At 46.5% G+C, this 18552-nt stretch overlaps 1 protein-coding gene across 1 annotated transcript in view; it reads right to left on the reverse strand.

Annotated features, from left to right (window-relative positions):
• Nucleotides 1-18552, reverse strand: part of LMNB2 (lamin B2) — a 212486-nt gene that overhangs the window by 27415 nt on the left and 166519 nt on the right. Inside the window, exons 8-10 of the mRNA XM_063920085.1 lie at nucleotides 15700-16039; nucleotides 857-964; nucleotides 574-693 (exon numbers count right to left, since the gene is read on the reverse strand). Coding sequence (XP_063776155.1) covers nucleotides 574-693; nucleotides 857-964; nucleotides 15700-16039 — 568 coding nt within the window. The remainder of the gene's footprint in view (nucleotides 1-573; nucleotides 694-856; nucleotides 965-15699; nucleotides 16040-18552) is intronic.

Below are 18552 nucleotides of genomic sequence, written 5' to 3' on the forward strand. Positions count from 1 at the left end.
TGAGATCCCTACGAATAGTGTTGATGGTGATATTATAAAAGGGTTTTTCAAACTTGAACAGTTATTGAAGGTAGCTATAGAGCTTGTTTTTTTACACGTCTGTGCACAGAGTATGCTTAAGTCCACCTCCATGTATTAGAAAGTATACATATTTGTTATTATTTTTTGATGTTTTAAAGACCGGTCTTGTTTTATTATATGATAATTTATACAATAGTAAATATATTTTGAATTTATCAGGAGTTTGTCATTCTTGTCAGCCATATCTTGTAATTATATAACTATAGCGCAAGAGTTTTTTCAAATTGGAGTTTGTCTCCTGCGGAGCCCGTCTATACCCCATGGTCCTTACGGAGTCCCCAGCATCCTCTAGGACGTAAGAGAAAACAGTCATTTAGTGCAATGCTCTACTCCTAAACGTAAACACAAACAAAACAAAAAAATGGGCCTTGGATTTAAAGGAATGCTGTAAAGAGAAACATATAAAACAAACAAGTCTTCTATCAAAATCGCCTGCTGTTACGCCACGTAATGTTGCCGTTTCCACATTACCAACTAATAGTTTAGACTGACCTCTTCATCACTGTTCACAAGGGAGATTTTGACGTTACCATCTATTCCCCAAGAAGTCTGGTTCTTCCAGACCAAGACAGAAGGAGGGCTATGGGCGACTCCTGCGTCAGCACTGTATATCTAGTGAAAAATGGCTGCATTAAAAATCTAGACATTCCTAAAATGAATACACATCAAAATCAATGTTTAAGCATAATTCATAGAAAACTACTTGATAACTTTCAATAGATGTGAAATGACCTACACCCAAAAAAATAAAATTAAAATAAAATAGACACCTCACCTTAACAGACTGGCCTGCTTTCAGAGCATACTTAGGTGTAAATTTGTATACCAATTCTTCTTTGTCTCCAATTTGGAACTTCAGTTTCCAGCTGCCCAGAGATTGGTCCTAGGAGGTAAAAAGATGTAAAATGTACCCACAGTAGTAATTACATTTATTTACAATGCTTTTATATTGTAACCACAAGACACTAAAGTTGCACATACACTACATCCAGGGTAGAAACACACAGCCCTATGGTGTTACATTCTTCATATAATGAAATCATAATAATCAGAACATGAAACACATCGTAGCAGAATAGCTATTTATATAATCTTCTCTAACATAAAGGGGGGTAACAGCCAGTGATTCCTATTTACTGAAAAGCTCCATGCTATCCCCGTTGCTAAATGCCAGGACTGTAGGTAAACACAAGTAGGAAGCATACACCAGTTCTGGGTCCAATGTCCACCAACACTCTGGTGTCATTTACAATGGCATGGAAAACACCATAGCAGAGGAAAATCTTCCAATAGATAAGGTGTAGAGCATCAAACTGCACTCACAATTCTGCAACTTAAAGCACTGTATGATCAATACCATTCATAAAATGATGGCGAGACAGAGAAAGAGAGGATGGCATTGGCCACTGGTAGAACAAAACACCACCTTACATATGCTAAGGTTCTCAAACAAGGTCCTTAAACCACTTAACTGGCATGGTCAGATCACATGCAACCGAGCCGCCCTACTGTGTCCCCCAGTTTTTGACAAGGAGATCCATTCTGCATATGTGCATGATATAATATTTAAAAAAATACTTTTTAAACTTTATTAAATAATTTTATTATTTAAAACAATGTTATGAATGGTTTTGAAGGGAAAAATCGTCAGTTAAGTGGTTAAAGCACCCCAACTGTACAACTTTTAAGTATATCCATGCTTGGCCACAGGTGATTAGTACCTCAGTCAATTTAATTTAACCATCTGTGCTGAGCCATGAATATGCCTCAAACCTGGACTGTTGGGGTGCCTAGAGGACAGAGTTTAACCACTTAACTGACAATTTTTACATTCAAACCCGTTAACATTGTTTTTTAACATTTTATTTAATAAAGTTTAAAAAGTATTTTTCTAAATATTTAAACATTATATTATGTACATCTGCAGAATCGATCTCCTCATCAAAAACAGGGGGACAGGGTGGGACGGCGCAGTCGCATGAGATCTGACCATGCCAGTTAAGTGGTAAGAACCTCTGCACTAATGAAAAGTACATCATCTTTATTAATGGTTAATTGGAGAGATTTATGGTGTGCATAAAGACTGATTTACTAGTAAAGACCATAATACCTAAAAATAAGATTTTTACTTACCGGTAAATCTATTTCTCGTAGTCCGTAGAGGATGCTGGGACTCCGTAAGGACCATGGGGAATAGACGGGCTCCGCAGGAGATAGGGCACTTTAAGAAAGCTTTGGACTCTGGGTGTGCACTGGCTCCTCCCTCTATGCCCCTCCTCCAGAACTCAGTTAGGGAAACTGTGCCCAGAGGAGATGGACAGTACGAGGAAGGATTTTTGTAAATCTAAGGTCGAGATCCATACCAGCCACACCAATCACACCGTATAACTTGTGATAAACTTACCCAGTTAACAGTATGAACAACATAGCCACGGTTCAACCGAAAAACTATAACATAACCCTTATGTAAGCAATAACTATATACAAGTCTTGCAGAAGAAGTCCGTACTTGGGACGGGCGCCCAGCATCCTCTACGGACTACGAGAAATAGATTTACCGGTAAGTAAAATCTTATTTTCTCTAACGTCCTTGAGGATGCTGGGACTCCGTAAGGACCATGGGGATTATACCAAAGCTCCCAAACGGGCGGGAGAGTGCGGATGACTCTGCAGCACCGATTGAGCAAACAGGAGGTCCTCCTCAGCCAGGGTATCAAACTTATAGAACTTTGCAAAGGTGTTTGACCCCGACCAAGTAGCAGCTCGGCACAGTTGTAGTGCCGAGACACCTCGGGCAGCCGCCCAAGAAGAGCCCACTTTCCTAGTGGAGTGGGCCTTAAACGATTTCGGTAACGGCAATCCTGCCGTAGAATGCGCCTGCTGAATCGTGTTACAGATCCAGCGAGCAATAGTCTGCTTTGAAGCAGGAGCGCCAACCTTGTTGGCCGCATACAGAACGAACAAAGCTTCAGTCTTCCCGATTCTAGCCGTTCTGGTCACATAAATCTTCAAAGCCCTGACTACATCCAGGGACTCGGAATCCTCCAAGTCCCGTGTAGCCACAGGCACGACAATAGGTTGGTTCACATGAAAAGATGAGACCACTTTTGGCAGAAAGTGAGGGCGAGTCCTCAACTCTGCCCTATCCACGTGAAAAACAAAGTATGGGCTTTTATGTGATAAAGCCGCCAATTTGGAAACACGTCTTGCCGAAGCTAACGCCAACAACATGACCACTTTCCACGTGAGGTATTTCAACTCCACAGTTTTGAGTGGTTCAAACCAAGGTGACTTGAGGAAACGTAACACCACGTTAAGATCCCAAGGCACCACCGGAGGCACTAAGGGAGGCTGAATATGCAGCACCCCCTTCACAAAGGTCTGTACTTCAGGAATAGAGGCCAATTCTCTTTGAAAAAAAATGGATAATCCGAAATCTGGACCTTTATGGACCCTAATTTTATGCCCAAAGTCACTACTGTTTGAAGGAAGTGAAGTAGACGGCCCAAATGGAACTCCTCCGTAGGAGCAGCTCTGGCCTCACACCAAGAAACATATTTCCGCCATATACGGTGATAATGTTTTAACGTCACGTCTTTCCTAGCCTTGATCAGGGTAGGAATGACTTCCTCCGGAATCCCTTTTTCCGCTAGGATCCGGCGTTCAACCGCCATGCCGTCAAACGCAGCCGCGGTAAGTCTTGGAACAGACAGGGCCACTGCCGCAGCAGGTCCTGCCTTAGAGGAAGATGCCACGGATCCCCTGCGAGCAACTCTTGCAGCTCCGGATACCAAGTCCTCCGTGGCCAATCCGGAACAATGAGTATTGTTCTGACCCTGCTTCTTCGTATTATTCTCACCACCTTGGGTATGAGAGGAAGAGGAGGTAACACAGACCGATCTGAACACCCAAGGTGTCACCAAAGCGTCTACCGCTACCGCCTGAGGGTCCCTTGACCTGGCGCAATACCGCTTTAGCTTTTTGTTGAGACGGGATGCCATCATGTCGATTTGAGGCAGTCCCCAACGATCCGTGATCTATGCGAAGACTTCTTGATGAAGTCCCCACTCTCCCGGATGCAGGTCGTGCCTGCTGAGGAAGTCCGCCTCCCAGTTGTCCACTCCCGGGATGAACACTGCTGACAGCGCGCTTACATGGCCTTCCGCCCAGCGTAGAATCCTGGTCGCTTCTGCCATGGCCATTCTGCTCCTTGTTCCGCCTTGGCGGTTTATATGAGCCACTGCTGTGACATTGTCTGACTGAATCAGAACCGGTTTTCTGCGAAGCAATTCCTCCGCTTGACGCAGGGCGTTGTATATGGCCCTCAACTACAGGACGTTGATGTGGAGACAAGACTCTAGGCTTGACCAGAGACCTTGGAAATTTCTTCCCAGTGTCACTGCTCCCCTGCCTCGGAGGCTTGCGTCCGTGGTCACCAGGACCCAGTCCTGAATGCCGAACCTGCGACCTTCTAGTAGGTGAGCACTGTTCAGCCACCACAGGAGAGATACCCTGGTTCTGGGAGACAGGGTGATCCTTTGATGCATTTGTAAATGGGACCTGGACAACTTGTCCAAGAGGTCCCATTGAAAAGTCCTCGCATGGAACCTGCCGAAAGGGATGGCCTCGTAGGAAGCCACCATCTTCCCCAGGACCCGCGTGCAATGATGCACTGAAACCTTTTTTGGTTTTAATAGGTTCCTGACCATGGCTATGAGTTCCTGAACCTTTTCGATCGGAAGAAAAACCTTTTTCTGGTCTGTGTCTAGAATCAGCCCCAAAAAGGTCAGACGCGTTGTAGGGACTAGCTGGGACTTCGGTATATTGAGAATCCAGCCGTGTATCTGCAACGTCTTCATGGACAGAGACACGCTGTCCAGCAACCTCTCCCGAGATCTCGCCTTTATGAGGAGATCGTCCAAGTATGGGATAATTGTGACCCCCTGCCTGCGCAGGAGCACCATCATTTCCGCCATTACCTTGGTGAAAATTCTCGGGGCCGTGGAAAGCCCAAACGGCAACGTCTGAAATTGGTAGTGACAGTCCTGCACTGCAAATCTCAGGAACGCCTGATGCGGGGGGAATATCGGAACATGAAGGTAAGCATCCTTTATGTCCAGGGACACCATCCAATCCCCCCCCCCCCCCCCCCCCCTCCAGGCTGGCGATGACCGCCCTGAGTGATTCCATTTTGAACTTGAACCTCTTCACGTACAGGTTCAGAGATTTCAGGTTTAAAATGGGTCTGACCGAACCGTCCGGTTTCGGGACCACAAACAGGGTTGAGTAATATCCCTCTCCTTGCTGGAGATGAGGAACTGTGACAATCACCTGTTGAATATACAATTTTTGGATTGCTGCCAACACTAGCTCAGTCTCTGACGGGGAAGCCGGCAGAGCCGATTTGAAAAATTGGGATTTTTGTTTACTTACCGTAAAATCTCTTTCTCTGAGTCCATCTGGGGGACGCTGCGCCGTTACTTGTGGGTTAGAGGTGTGTGGTAGTGGAGTTTGGCACAGAATCTAAAGCTGACTCCTCCCCCCTCTAACCCCTCCCATCTCCTTCCTGCTCAGCCATATTCAGTTAACGTTTAGCCAAGCCAAAGGAGATAGACCAGAATAAAAAATTAACCAATTAAACCAGACAAACTATGGGAGGGATCGCAGCGTCCCCCAGATGGACTCAGAGAAAGAGATTTTACGGTAAGTAAACAAAAATCCCAATTTCTCTGTCCTCCATCTGGGGGACGCTGCGCCGTTACTTGTGGGATTTCCCAAAGCAAGCTAATGAGAGGAGGGAGACGGTGACGGCATAGCCGTCTTCAATATACGACGCCCAACAGAGGCAGTCTCCAAACCAAAGGTATGAAAACGATAAAACTTTGTGAAAGTATGAACTGACGACCAGGTCGCTGCTCTGCACAGTTGCTCAACAGATGCACCACCGCGAACAGCCCAAGAGGCTCCAACAGCTCTAGTCGAATGAGCCCTAATTGAGTCAGGAACCGAAACATGAGAAGACAGGTAAGCCTGTCTTATGGCCGAAGTTATCCAACGGGCCACAGTATTTTTGGAGGCCGGCCAACCTCGTTTTGGAACATCAATTAAAACCAGTAAGTTATCCGTGCGACGGAATGACTCTGTGCGAGACAAATAGATACGCAAGGCTCGAACCACATCCAGAAGAGCCAAATGAGAGTCCTCCCCAGAAGAGGATGTCGGAGTAAAGGCAGGAAGTACAATGTCCTGATTTAAATGGAATGCTGAAACAACCTTTGGAAGGAAAGAAGGTTTAGTCCGTAGAACCACCCGGTTCTCATGAAACACTAACAAGGGGGGTCTGCAAGAAAGGGCCGCCAACTCAGATACTCGTCTAGCTGAGGCAATAGCCAACAGAAAAACAACTTTCTGTGTCAGATAACGGAGCTCAACTGATTCTAAAGGTTCAAATGGAGAGGTCTGAAGAGCCGTAAGGACCAAGTTTAAATCCCAGGGAGGAACCGGAGGGACAAAAGGTGGTTGAATCCGAAGTACTCCCTGCAGGAATGTTTGAACCTCTGGAATATTTGCTAGTTTCTTCTGAAAAAGAACCGATAAAGCTGAAACCTGACCCTTTAGTGAAGAAAGCTTTAGGCCCTTGTCGAGACCCTCCTGAAGGAAAGAGAGTAGGCGAGGTAGTCTAAACAAATGCGGAGTCAGTCTCCGTTTTTCGCACCATGCAATGTAAATACGCCATATTCTATGGTAAATGCCTGAGGTCACCGGTTTCCTAGCTCGAATCGTCTGGACAACCGATCGAGAAAGACCTTTTGCCTTCAAAATCTTGGATTCAAGAGCCAAGCCGTCAAAGCCATCCGATGTAAATCTGGGTGGCGACAAGGCCCTTGAAGAAGCAGATCTGGTCGCAGAGGTAGACGAAAGGGATCTCCGACTACCATACTGCGCAGAAGAGTGTACCATTGTCGACGCGGCCAATCTGGAGTCACTAGAATCACTGCGAGACCCTCTCGCCGAATGCGTTGGAGTAGACGCAGAATCAGTGGGATTGGCGGAAACACATATCCCAGTTGAAATTGCCATGGGGCAGTAAGAGCATCGATCAGGATTGCCTGTGGATCCTGCGTCCTTGCTCCGTAGTGAGGAAGTTTCGCGTTGAGGCGAGACGCCATCAGGTCTATGTCTGGCATTCCCCATCGATCCACTAGAGAGAGAAACACTTCCTGATGAAGTTCCCATTCCCCCGGATGAATCGTGTGACGACTCAAAAAGTCTGCTTCCCAGTTTTCGACTCCTGGAATGTGGATCGCGGAGATCACCGGAACCCAGCGTTCCGCCCACGCGAGGATCTGAGCGACCTCTCTCATTGTGGACCAACTGCGAGTTCCTCCCTGTTTGTTGATGTAAGCCACTGCGGTGGCATTGTCGGACTGCACCCGAACTGGTTGACCCTGCACCATGGTTTGAATGCGAATGAGTGCATACCGAATCGCCCTTAGTTCCAGAATGTTGATTTGCAATTTTGACTCCTGATTGCTCCAGCGTCCCTGGAAGTGATGAGTCTGGAAAACTGCCCCCCAACCACTGAGGCTTGCGTCCGTGGTGACCATCATCCAAGACCAGATTGTGAACGGTGCACCCTTTTTCAAATTGTGACTGTGAAGCCACCAGTGAAGAGACTGACGAGTCTTTATCGACAAGCGGATCAACTGCAATTCGAGACGTGGTTCCGTCCGAGTCCAACAGTTGAGAATCTGCGTTTGAAGAGGACGGGCATGAAATCTGGCATATGGAACTGCCTCGAAGGAGGATACCATTTTGCCCAACACCTGCATACATCTGAGGACCGACACTACTGGTAAGTGTAACAGGGTTCGGATTCTCGACTGCAGATCCTGAATCTTGTCCGCAGGAAGAAACACCTTCTGGCTGTTGGTGTCGAATAAAAGTCCCAGAAAAATCATCTTCTGAGAAGGGAGTAGAGATGACTTTGGAAAGTTGATTATCCACCCGAACGATTGTAGAGTCTCCATTGTTAACTGCAGGTTCTGAGTGAGAATCTCCGCTGACGGTGCCTTGACCAACAGGTCGTCCAAATATGGAGTGATGTTGACCTTTTGGCAACGAAGAACTGCGACTACATGGCCTAAGACCTTTGTAAAAACTCGGGGAGCCGTAGAAAGACCAAAGGGAAGAGCTTGAAACTGAAAATGCTCCGGCCCGATTGCAAATCTCAGCAGAGACTGATGTCCTATCCAAATCGGGACATGTAAGTAGGCGTCTTTTATGTCTATTGAAGCCAAATATTCCCCTGGCTCCATGGCGGCGATAATTGAGCGAATGGATTCCATCTTGAATTTTTGGGTTGAGAGATACGGGTTGAGAGCCTTCAGATTCAGAATGGGCCGAAACGAACCATCCGGCTTGTCCACAAGAAAAAGACCTGAGTAAAACCCCCGCCCCCTTTGATGAGAGGGAACCGGAATGATTACTCCATTCTGTAAGAGGGTTGTGATTGCCTGAAGAAGAGCTTGCCGTCTGGAGGGATCGTCTGGGAGAGGTGTTATGAATAGTCGGGTTGGGACCGTCTCTTCGAAATCCAACATATATCCTCTGGAAATGACCCCCATTACCCACCGATCCGGTTTCGATAGGAGCCACACTTCCCTGAACTGAAGTAACCGGGCCCCAACCTTCATTGATCCCTCCAGGAGACCTGAGACGTCATGCCTCAGGTTTGTCGGCAGGCTTACTGGCCGGTCTGCGAATAGCCTGATATCCTCTTCCTCTGAAAGAGCCCCTTCTTGGGAATCTGGAGGAAGCACGAAAGGATTGGAAGTTACCTCTGCCCTGCGTACGAAAGGACCGAAACCTTGTAGGTTTTGGTTTGTGAGGTGCAGATGGAAGGAAAGGGCTCTTTCCTCCAGTAGAATCTGAAATAATCTTCTTTAACTCTGATCCAAAAAGGAACTCACCTTCAAAAGGCACAGCCGTCAATGTTTGCTTTGAGTCAGAATCAGCATTCCAAACTCTAAGCCACAAAGAGCGTCTTGCAGATACTGTCAAGGCTGAAACCCGGGTCTGTAGTGCAACCGAATCCAACAAGGCTTCACCCACATAAGTGAGTGCCTCCGAAATCTGTTCCGCTACGTGAATGGCTTCCGACGGATCATCCGACTGCATTCCCGATACCACCTGTGCAAGCCATTCATCCACGGCCTTAAGTACCCAGGCACTCGCCAGTACTGGACGGAGAGAAACACCTGATAAAGAAAACATAGATTTTAGTAATGCTTCAATCTTTCTATCGGTAGCGTCTTTTAAGGTCACAGACTGTACCGACGGAATAACCGTAGCTTTTGCTAGATGTGAAATAGGAGCATCTACCTTAGGGGCCGTCTCCCAAAATTTCGTATCTTCCTCTGTAAAAGGATATAGAAATCTTAACTTTTTAGGCGCCTGAAAACGAGAATCCGGTTTAAGCCAGGGTTCTTTTAAAATATCCGCAAAGTGAGAATAAGAAGGGAAGGCCGTAACCTGTCTCTTTTGTCGTTTGAAGAAGGGGGAAGGAGTTTCCTCTACCACCGTGTCCTGAATATTAAGAGTCTGACGAATGGCTTCTATTAACAATCTAACACCTGAACTAGTAGAAGGTTCCTCATCTTCCCAAGCCGAAACTTCATCCCATTCAGGATCTACCTCCCCCTCCTCCAATGGAGATGCCAGGGTGTCCGCCTCCTCACCTGGAAATGCTATAGCGGGTAACGGCTGCGATCGTTTAGTAGCAGTCGAACTGCTGGCAGCATTTACAAACTTATTCAAAGATTGAGTTAAATCAGTGAGGCACTTTCCCATATTTTGGGCCCATAAAGGCTCCACCTGAGTCCGAGCAGATTCAGTCTCCCTAGATTGACGTAAATCTGAAATGGCGTCCACCATGTTTTTAACCCATGGGGGCGTCGGCTGATCTGCGGAACCTCCCTGCTGATCTGTCACTGATGCACCAGAGCATGAAGCACATAAGGTACCTGCGTCAGAACTACCTTTAGCCAGCTTTGAGCCACACTGAGAGCAGGAAAAATAAACTACCGAGGCCGTTTTTCCCTTTGTAGGTCTGTCCGGTTTACTAGTCACTTTTTCCATTCTGAAGGTATACACTAAAATAAAATCACCCTAAACCTTCTGACTAATGAGCTGTGTTAACAATGTACATTAAGGATAGAGTGGGACCTAATCCAGGATAACTGAGTGCAAATCAGAGACTCTCCTTATTAGGTTAATCCCTAGGTGGATTCCAATATGGCCTGTAATCCCCCCTTTGATCAGCCCCCTCTATACTTGCGATTATGTTAAAATTCTCCCCCTGGCAGGCTCCGTGTGTGAAGCGCACAGCGTCTGAAATAAATAAGTGAAATAAATAGGGACAGCCCAATACTGTCGGTGACAGATTGTGGCTGTCCGTTACCTTGCTCTGTCGTCGTTAATGTACAAAGGCCCCAGTGACCCAGGTATGGTGGCCTTTCTAGACAGCATCCTCGAGTGGAATATTAGTCCACTCCATCAATACCTGTCACCCGTAAACAGGGACTAGGCATCCTGTAAACAACAAACTAGAAAAAAAAAAAAAAAAAATCTAGGAGAAATAAAAACTGTGTCTGTACTCCACAGGCACAAAATAAAAACTGAATATGGCTGAGCAGGAAGGAGATGGGAGGGGTTAGAGGGGGGAGGAGTCAGCTTTAGATTCTGTGCCAAACTCCACTACCACACACCTCTAACCCACAAGTAACGGCGCAGCGTCCCCCAGATGGAGGACAGAGAAATCGGCAAAGAGGCAAGCCTTCGAATTCCAACCTGTATCCCTGAGAAACAATCTCTAATGCCCAGGGATCCACCTGCGAGTGAACCCAGACGTGGCTGAAAAACCGAAGACTAGCCCCCACCAGATCTGCCTCCCCTCGGAAAGCCCCAGCGTCATGCGGTGGACTTTGCAGACGCAGGGGAGGGCTTCTGCTCTTGGGAACTAGCTGTGTGCAGCTTTTTTCCCCTGCCTTTCCCTCTGGCAACAAAGGATGATCCACGTACCTTCTTGTTTTTATTGGAACGAAAGGACTGCATTTGATAATGAGGTGCCTTTTTTGTATGCTGCGGGGGGACATAAGGTAAGAAATTTGACTTACCAGCCGTAGCCGTAGAGACAAGATCCGAGAGGCCGTCTCCAAACAACTCCACCCCTTTGTAAGGCAAGGACTCCATATGCCGCTTTGAATCGGCATCTCCCATCCACTGTCGGGTCCACAAGAGCCGCCTAGCAGAAATAGACATAGCATTTATTCTGGAGCTTAATAAACAAATGTCTCTCTGAGCATCCCTCATATACAAGGCAGCATCTCTGATATGCTCTATGGTCATTTGAATGGCGTCCCTATCTAAGGTGTCAATTTCCGTAGATAAGGAATCTGCCCATGCCACAACCGCACTACAAACCCAGGCCGACGCCATAGCCGGTCGAGCAATAGTACCGGAATGATTGTAAATGTGCTTTAAGGTAATTTCCTGCCTGCGATCAGCAGGTTCCTTGTTGGGAGCCGTATCCTGAGAAGGCAGTGCCACCTTTTTGGACAAACGTGTCAGCGCCTTGTCAACTTTTGGCGAAGATTCCCAGCGTATCCTATCAGTTTGTGGAAAAGGATACGCCATGAGAATCCTTTTGGGAACTTGTGGTCTCCTATCCGGAGATTCCCAAGCCTTTTCGCACAAGTCACTTAATTCAAATGAGGATGGAAAAGTGACTTCAGGCTTTTTCCCTTTATACATGTGTACCCTCGTGTCAGGGACAGGGGGTTCCTCAGTAATATGCAAAACCTCTTTAATGGCAATAATCATGTACCGTATACCCTTAGCCACCTTCGGCTGTAATTTTGCATCTTCATAGTCGACACTAGAGTCAGTATCTGTGTCGGTATCTGTGTCATCGATCTGGGATATGGTGCGCTTCTGAGACCCCGAAGGACCTGGCGCCCCAGGGACAGGCATGGACTGGCTACCTGACTGATCCCTAGCTTCTCCCTTGTCTAATCTTTTATGCAATAGATTGACATTTGCATTCAAGACATTCAGCATATCCACCCATTCCGGTGTCGGCGTTGCAGACGGCGACCTGACATTCAAGCACTCCCCCTCCACATTAAGCGAGCCTTCCTCGTCAAACATGTCGACACACGCGTACAGACACACTTCACACACAGGGAACCCCTTTCCTGAAGACGGTATCCCTGTCAAGGCCCTTTGGAGAGACAGAGAGAGAGTATGCCAGCACACACCCCAGCGCAATAACCCTGGAGACCAACACAAAATGTTTTCCCCAGCAAAATATGTAACCCGCCAATTGTGCCCCCCCCCCTTCTCTTTTAAGCACCCTTTCACCGTGTGTAAGCAGGGGAGAGTCCGGGGAGCTTCCGCTCAGCAGTGCTGTGGAGAGAAAATGGCGCTGGTGAGTGCTGAGGGAGCCCCCCTCGGCGGCGGGCTTCTGTCCCGCTCAAACTTAGTAAAATATGGCGGGGGCTCTTTTATATACATGTACAGAGCCCACCTGTACATGTATATAGTCTTTTTGCCATGCAGAGGTTTATATTGCTGCCCAGGGCGCCCCCGCCTGCGCCCTTACAGTGACCGGAGTATGTGAGGTGTATGGGAGCAATGACGCACAGCTGCAGTGCTGTGCGTTACCTCAGTGAAGCTGAAGGCTTCTGCCGCCTGACTTCTGTCTTCTGTACTTCTAGCTCTGTGAGGAGAACGGCGGCGCGGCTCCGGGGGTGGACGCCCAGTAAGAACCTGCGTTCACCCCCTCTGGAGCTAATGGTGTCCAGTAGCCGAGGAAGCAGAGCCTATCTTTGACAAGAAGGTCTGCTCCTCTCTCCTCAGTCCCTCGATGCAGGGAGCCTGTTGCCAGCAGTGCTCCCTGTGAAAAAGTAGTAAAAGGTAGAGAAAAAAAAATCCAAACAAAAATGCTTCTAGGCAGAGAACTCTGGAGAGCTCTCTGCAGTGCACCCATCTTGCTCTGGGCACAGTGTAAAACTGAGGTCTGGAGGAGGGGCATAGAGGGAGGAGCCAGTGCACACCCAGAGTCCAAAGCTTTCTTAAAGTGCCCTATCTCCTGCGGAGCCCGTCTATTCCCCATGGTCCTTACGGAGTCCCAGCATCCTCAAGGACGTTAGAGAAAATGCTATAAAGGAATTCCAAATTTTGGTTAGGTTAATAGCAGACCCGTTATTGTAGATCTGTAAGGCACTATAGTGCTTTTCAGTATCAGACAGTGGGGAAAACAGGACTTACAAGGGAGACAAAATACATGCAGACATGAAAAGGGAAGGGAGGGCTCTGCTTACGAGACAGGTTAAAATATTGGAAGAAAACAGCTGAGAAAAGAAACTTGGGTGTAACTCGGGGGGAGAGAAATTTGGACAGCTGTATGAGTATCAGTGTGGGTAGTACAGATGTGTCCTCATACATCTTGCCTCAATACACCACAGCGCCGGGGGATGCCTGGTGTGAGTGAGAAGACAGGTCCTGTGCAACTCCGCCAGTGCCAGGTGTATTTTTTTGCCAATAGTATCTTACTCGCATCACTATGCAAATAAAACGCTCAAACAGATTCTGCTGAATAAAATGATATGTAGCATGTTTATATTCTGTGTGCGACTGCCGCTGTATCTGAATACGAAATTCTACGCTACAGTGTTCTCTAGGAAAACATGTCCCACACAGACACGGTCGCACACAGAATATAGGCGTGCCATATAGGATTTTTAATCGGCCAAAGCTAGATATGCATCCAATTCGCATTGTTTTGTGAATAAGAGGCATTTTAATTGAGAAAATTGCACAAAAACATTCTCCGCGCTACCAAGTCATACTGCAGCATGGAGTGAATAGAAGGGCTTTGTAGGCAAGTGTGAAATTTTAATTAGATTATGGAAGTCACGTGACGCCAGTTTAACGATTTGCTAAGTAGTGTGGCAGATATGTGGAGTGGTGACAGAAGACGACCAGTCTTTATGTGACATTTACAATAAATTCAATCAGGGATAAGTGGGTAAGGAAAATGCCAAACAGCAAGAAGTTACAGCAGTCAAGGTGGGAGATGAGCACGTTTGAGTTTACAAAAAGGTATACCCAGTGTAATGGATGGTACTATTAATTAAGTCATCATGGCAAACTTCAGGGTCCCAACGCAGTTTGTTGCACCTTAGTTAATACAAGGGGAATAAAATATAAAGACTTTATTTTATGTAATTAACTATCAGGATGTAAGCTTGACAGACATTATGGGAGGTATTCAATTCGACCATGGGTATTCAATCGCGGGCGTTTTCACCCATTTTTTAATCACTTTTCACTTTGTCGAATCGGCATGAGCGAAAACGAACCCGAAAACACCCGCAAATTCAACAAGTGGATCAGGGGTGAATTTGTCCGATCCACGTTGTTTTCGCCAGTGCTGGATTTTATGACCAGTAGAAAAATTGTCACAGGCACTGAATATGGCGAACCTAACTCGCCCTAAAAGCGGACTGGTCGAAAAATCCGGCAATGATTGAATACCCCGCTATGAACACTTTAACAGACCACTCTGATTATAAAATTAGAACATACTGACCATGTGTAACAATCAGTAATGTAACAGAGGTTTTTATTAAGAGCAATCTTATCACATTTACTATGAAGAGCCTCTAAAACAACCACAGAACACACTTGCAGCTTGGCTATTGACTCAGACTGTGACCAATGCAGATTAAGATAGCAGAAAATATAGCAACTATGGGGGTAATTCCAAGTTGATCGCAGCAGTAATTTTTTTTAGCAGTTGGGCAAAACCATGTGCACTGCAGGGAGAGGGGGGGGGGGGGGGCAGATATAACATTTGCAGAGAATTAGATTTGGGTGGGTTATTTTGTTTCTGTGCAGGGTAAATACTGGCTGCTTTATTTTTACACTGCAATTTAGATTGCAGATTGAACTCACCACACCCAAATCTATCTCTCTCTGCACGATATATCTGCCTCCCCTGCAGTGCACATGGTTTTGCCCAACTGCTAACAAAGTTCTTGCTGCGATCAACTCAGAATTACCCCCTATATTGTTTAATTTTGCCATCTGAATAAAATGTTATTTTATATTGCGACTCCATGGTCTTGTATAATCAATATCTACACAAGGTAAAGAGCTCAGTTTTCAGTGTTTTGATTGCTAAAATACTGTAACCAATTGTCAAATTTTAGGCATTTATTTAGAGTTTGCTACTGCACTTGCATTTTGTCAATTAGAGGTTCTCATTCTACTAGTAATCTGCAATACAACAGATTCATCCTTTCTACTTTATGAAAGGCCGTGATCGTACAGTGCATCAATGTAGATGCTCACCTTGTTTTAATGTATTTAATGTATCACTCAGCACCGAATCTATTGGAGGGTCTTTCTCTAGTCAAGCAATTCTTGAGGAATTCAGCATGGGGAATAGGAGCTGTGGTATCTACTATTAGAGTGCTGGTGTTTTCATCTGCAAATATGTGAAGTTTACAATACAATGCTGCCACATTTAGATTAAGTCTGGGCACTTACCTTGTCGGAATTATTTTTCAGGTGAATATACTTTCCCTCCAGGTCAATCTCCTCTATGGTGATGCTACCAGTGGCACTTGACTGCTGCGATACCTGGAATTTACTGGTACTACTTCGCCCACTAGTGATGCCAGAGCCCGCTACTCCACCAGGACCGCTTGAACCACGTGAGGAGACCCTACTCCAGCTACCGGAGGTCTGAATGTTGCCAGCTTCTTCACTTTCTTCAGCTTCGACCCGTTTCCTCTTGCTGCGAGACTGGCGGGTGGTAGAAGAGCTGCTGCTGGACGTGGCTCGTGACACTGTGACACGAGATTGTGGGCTTGGTGACAATTTCAGCCTTTAAATTGAAATAGAAAAGTCAGTCTGCAAAAGGTAGTTTTATTATATTGAAATACAAAATCATGAACTAGATTATGAATTGCTTCAGTAGCCATAAAACATGGGTAGCCATAATAGTTTAGATGCTATTAAAGAATCTCTTCAACTATAATAAAAAAAAAAAAAAAAAAAAAAGGGTGACCAGTCTAAGATTTGCCCACACACATCTAGAGTACCATGGGGGCAACCATTGTGTCAGGTAATTACCACACGACACAGGGAAAGGCTAAAAAGTAAAAAGGTTTTTCCCAGTGCCTAAAAAGGAGATTTATGGTAAGACTTACCATGGTTAAATCTTTCTGCGAGGTACACTGGATTCCACAGGGAATAACATTGGGGTGTAGAGTTGGATCTTGATCCGAGACACCAACAGGCTAAAGCTTTGACTGTTCCCAAGATGCACTGCACCGCCTCCTCTACATCCCCACCTCCAGGCACTGGAGCTGTTTTGTTAACCAGTCCAATGCAGTAGCAGGTAAAAGACAGTAGATGTTAGCCACATAGAACCACATTCTCACGACAGGAGAAGGTACCAGCGGCTAATGCCATACAAACCCAAAGAAGCTAAGTGCGTCAGGGTGGGCGCCCTGTGGAATCCAGTGTACCTCGCATAAAGATTTAACGATGGTAAGTCTTACCATAAATCTCCTTTTCTGCAGCGGGGTACACTGGGATTCCACATGGAATAACATCGGGGATGTCCTAAAGCAGTTCCTCATGGGAGGGAACGCACTGTAGCGGGCACAAGAAACCGGCATCCAAAGGAGGCATCCTGGGAGGCGGAGGTATCTAAGGCATAGAATCTGATGAACACGTAGCCGTCTTGCACAACTGTTCAAGGGACTAGCCACGGCGGGCCGCCCAAGAAGGTCCAACATACAGAGTAGAATGGGTCTTAATCGCAGCAGAAGCTGGAAGTTAAGCCTGCGCATAAGCTTGTTCCATCTGGCCAAGGTCTGCTTATTTGCAGGTCAGCCACGTTTGTGGAAACAAAAAAAAGACAAAAAAAAAAAAGACAGAATCAGATCTCCTAAGGGAGGTGGTTATCTTCACATAGCTACAGAGAGCCCGTACCACATCCAAAGATCGCTCTTTGAAGGAAAAATCAGGAGAGGTCAAGGCCGGAACCACAATTTCTTGGTTAAGGTGGAAAGATGACACCACCTTAGGTAGATAACCAGGGCGAGTTCTAAGAACCGCATGGTCACGGTGAAAAATCAGAAAGGGTGACCGACAAGACAAGGCACCCAAGTCTGAAACCCGTCTAGCAGAGGCAATAGCCAGCAAAAATAAGACCTTACGCGTAAGCCATTTAAGGTCCACAGACTCAAGAGGCTCAAATGGAGAGGCTTGCAGGGCACTCAAAGCAGACAAATCCCATGGAGCCACAAGAGGGACATAGGGAGGTAGAATCTGTAAAACACAGAGTGAAAGTGTGAACGTCAAGAAGAGACGCAATCTTTCTCTGAAACCACACCGACAAGGCAGATATATGAACCTTGAGGGGAGGACAGACGAAGGCCTAAGTCCAGGCCCTGTTGCAGAAAAACCAAACGTTTGGCAGTACTGAACTTGTATACAATTCTTAGCCGCACACCAGGCGAAGTAAGAATTGCAGACCCTATAATAAATCCGAGCCAAAGCTGGTTTATGGGCTTTCAACATAGTTTGAATGACCGCCTCAGAAAATCCTTTGGCCCTCAGGAGTGAAGCGTCAAGAGCCACGCCGTCAAAGCCAGTCGGGCCAGATCCTGGTAAACACAAGTGCCCTGAACGAGGAGGTCTGGACGTTGCAGAAGCAGAATGGGACGCTCTATCGAGGGACCCTGCAGGTCTGAGAACCAATGTCGTCTGGGCCACACTGGAGCGATTAGAAGTAGTATTCCTCCTTGATGATTGAATTTCCTTATTACCCTGGGCAGGAGTGATACCGGAGGGAACATGTACGGCAGCCGAAAGTTCCATGGAATTGCCAGTGCATCCACGAACATTATTACACACAACAATAAGACTGCACTGGACTAGTAATACTACATAAAACTACGTATGTATACAGATATAACAATGCGCAGTAAACACTGGATGTATATCAGAGAATACTTGTACTAAATATTCCTGTAGTTATGCACTTGTTCTTAACTAACACTGTCTAAACGACATGTAGAATAGTTAAGTGTCCTGTAAATGCACAGCGCTGATGAGGCAGGCGGCTTTACAGAGACAGTGCCCAGCAGTCCCAGAATTAGCGCAGCTCTGTGTAATGGCACCCAAACACTGACAGGGAGTGAGGCAGAGAGAGAGATGCAGCTCCAGGGCAGGAACATCTGCTGTAGATGGCGCCTTGGGCTGGGGGAGGGGCTACAGGTCTTATCCCCTTCTGCTGGGCTTCACCACCAGGTACTATGGAGCCTGTAATAAATGGATTTTAGTAAATCCGACCTGTGCTCCTTGCCCTGGTGGATCTAGTGGGGT

The sequence above is a fragment of the Pseudophryne corroboree genome, chromosome 1 (assembly GCF_028390025.1).
Source record: "Pseudophryne corroboree isolate aPseCor3 chromosome 1, aPseCor3.hap2, whole genome shotgun sequence".
NCBI classification, from domain to species: Eukaryota; Metazoa; Chordata; class Amphibia; order Anura; family Myobatrachidae; genus Pseudophryne; species Pseudophryne corroboree.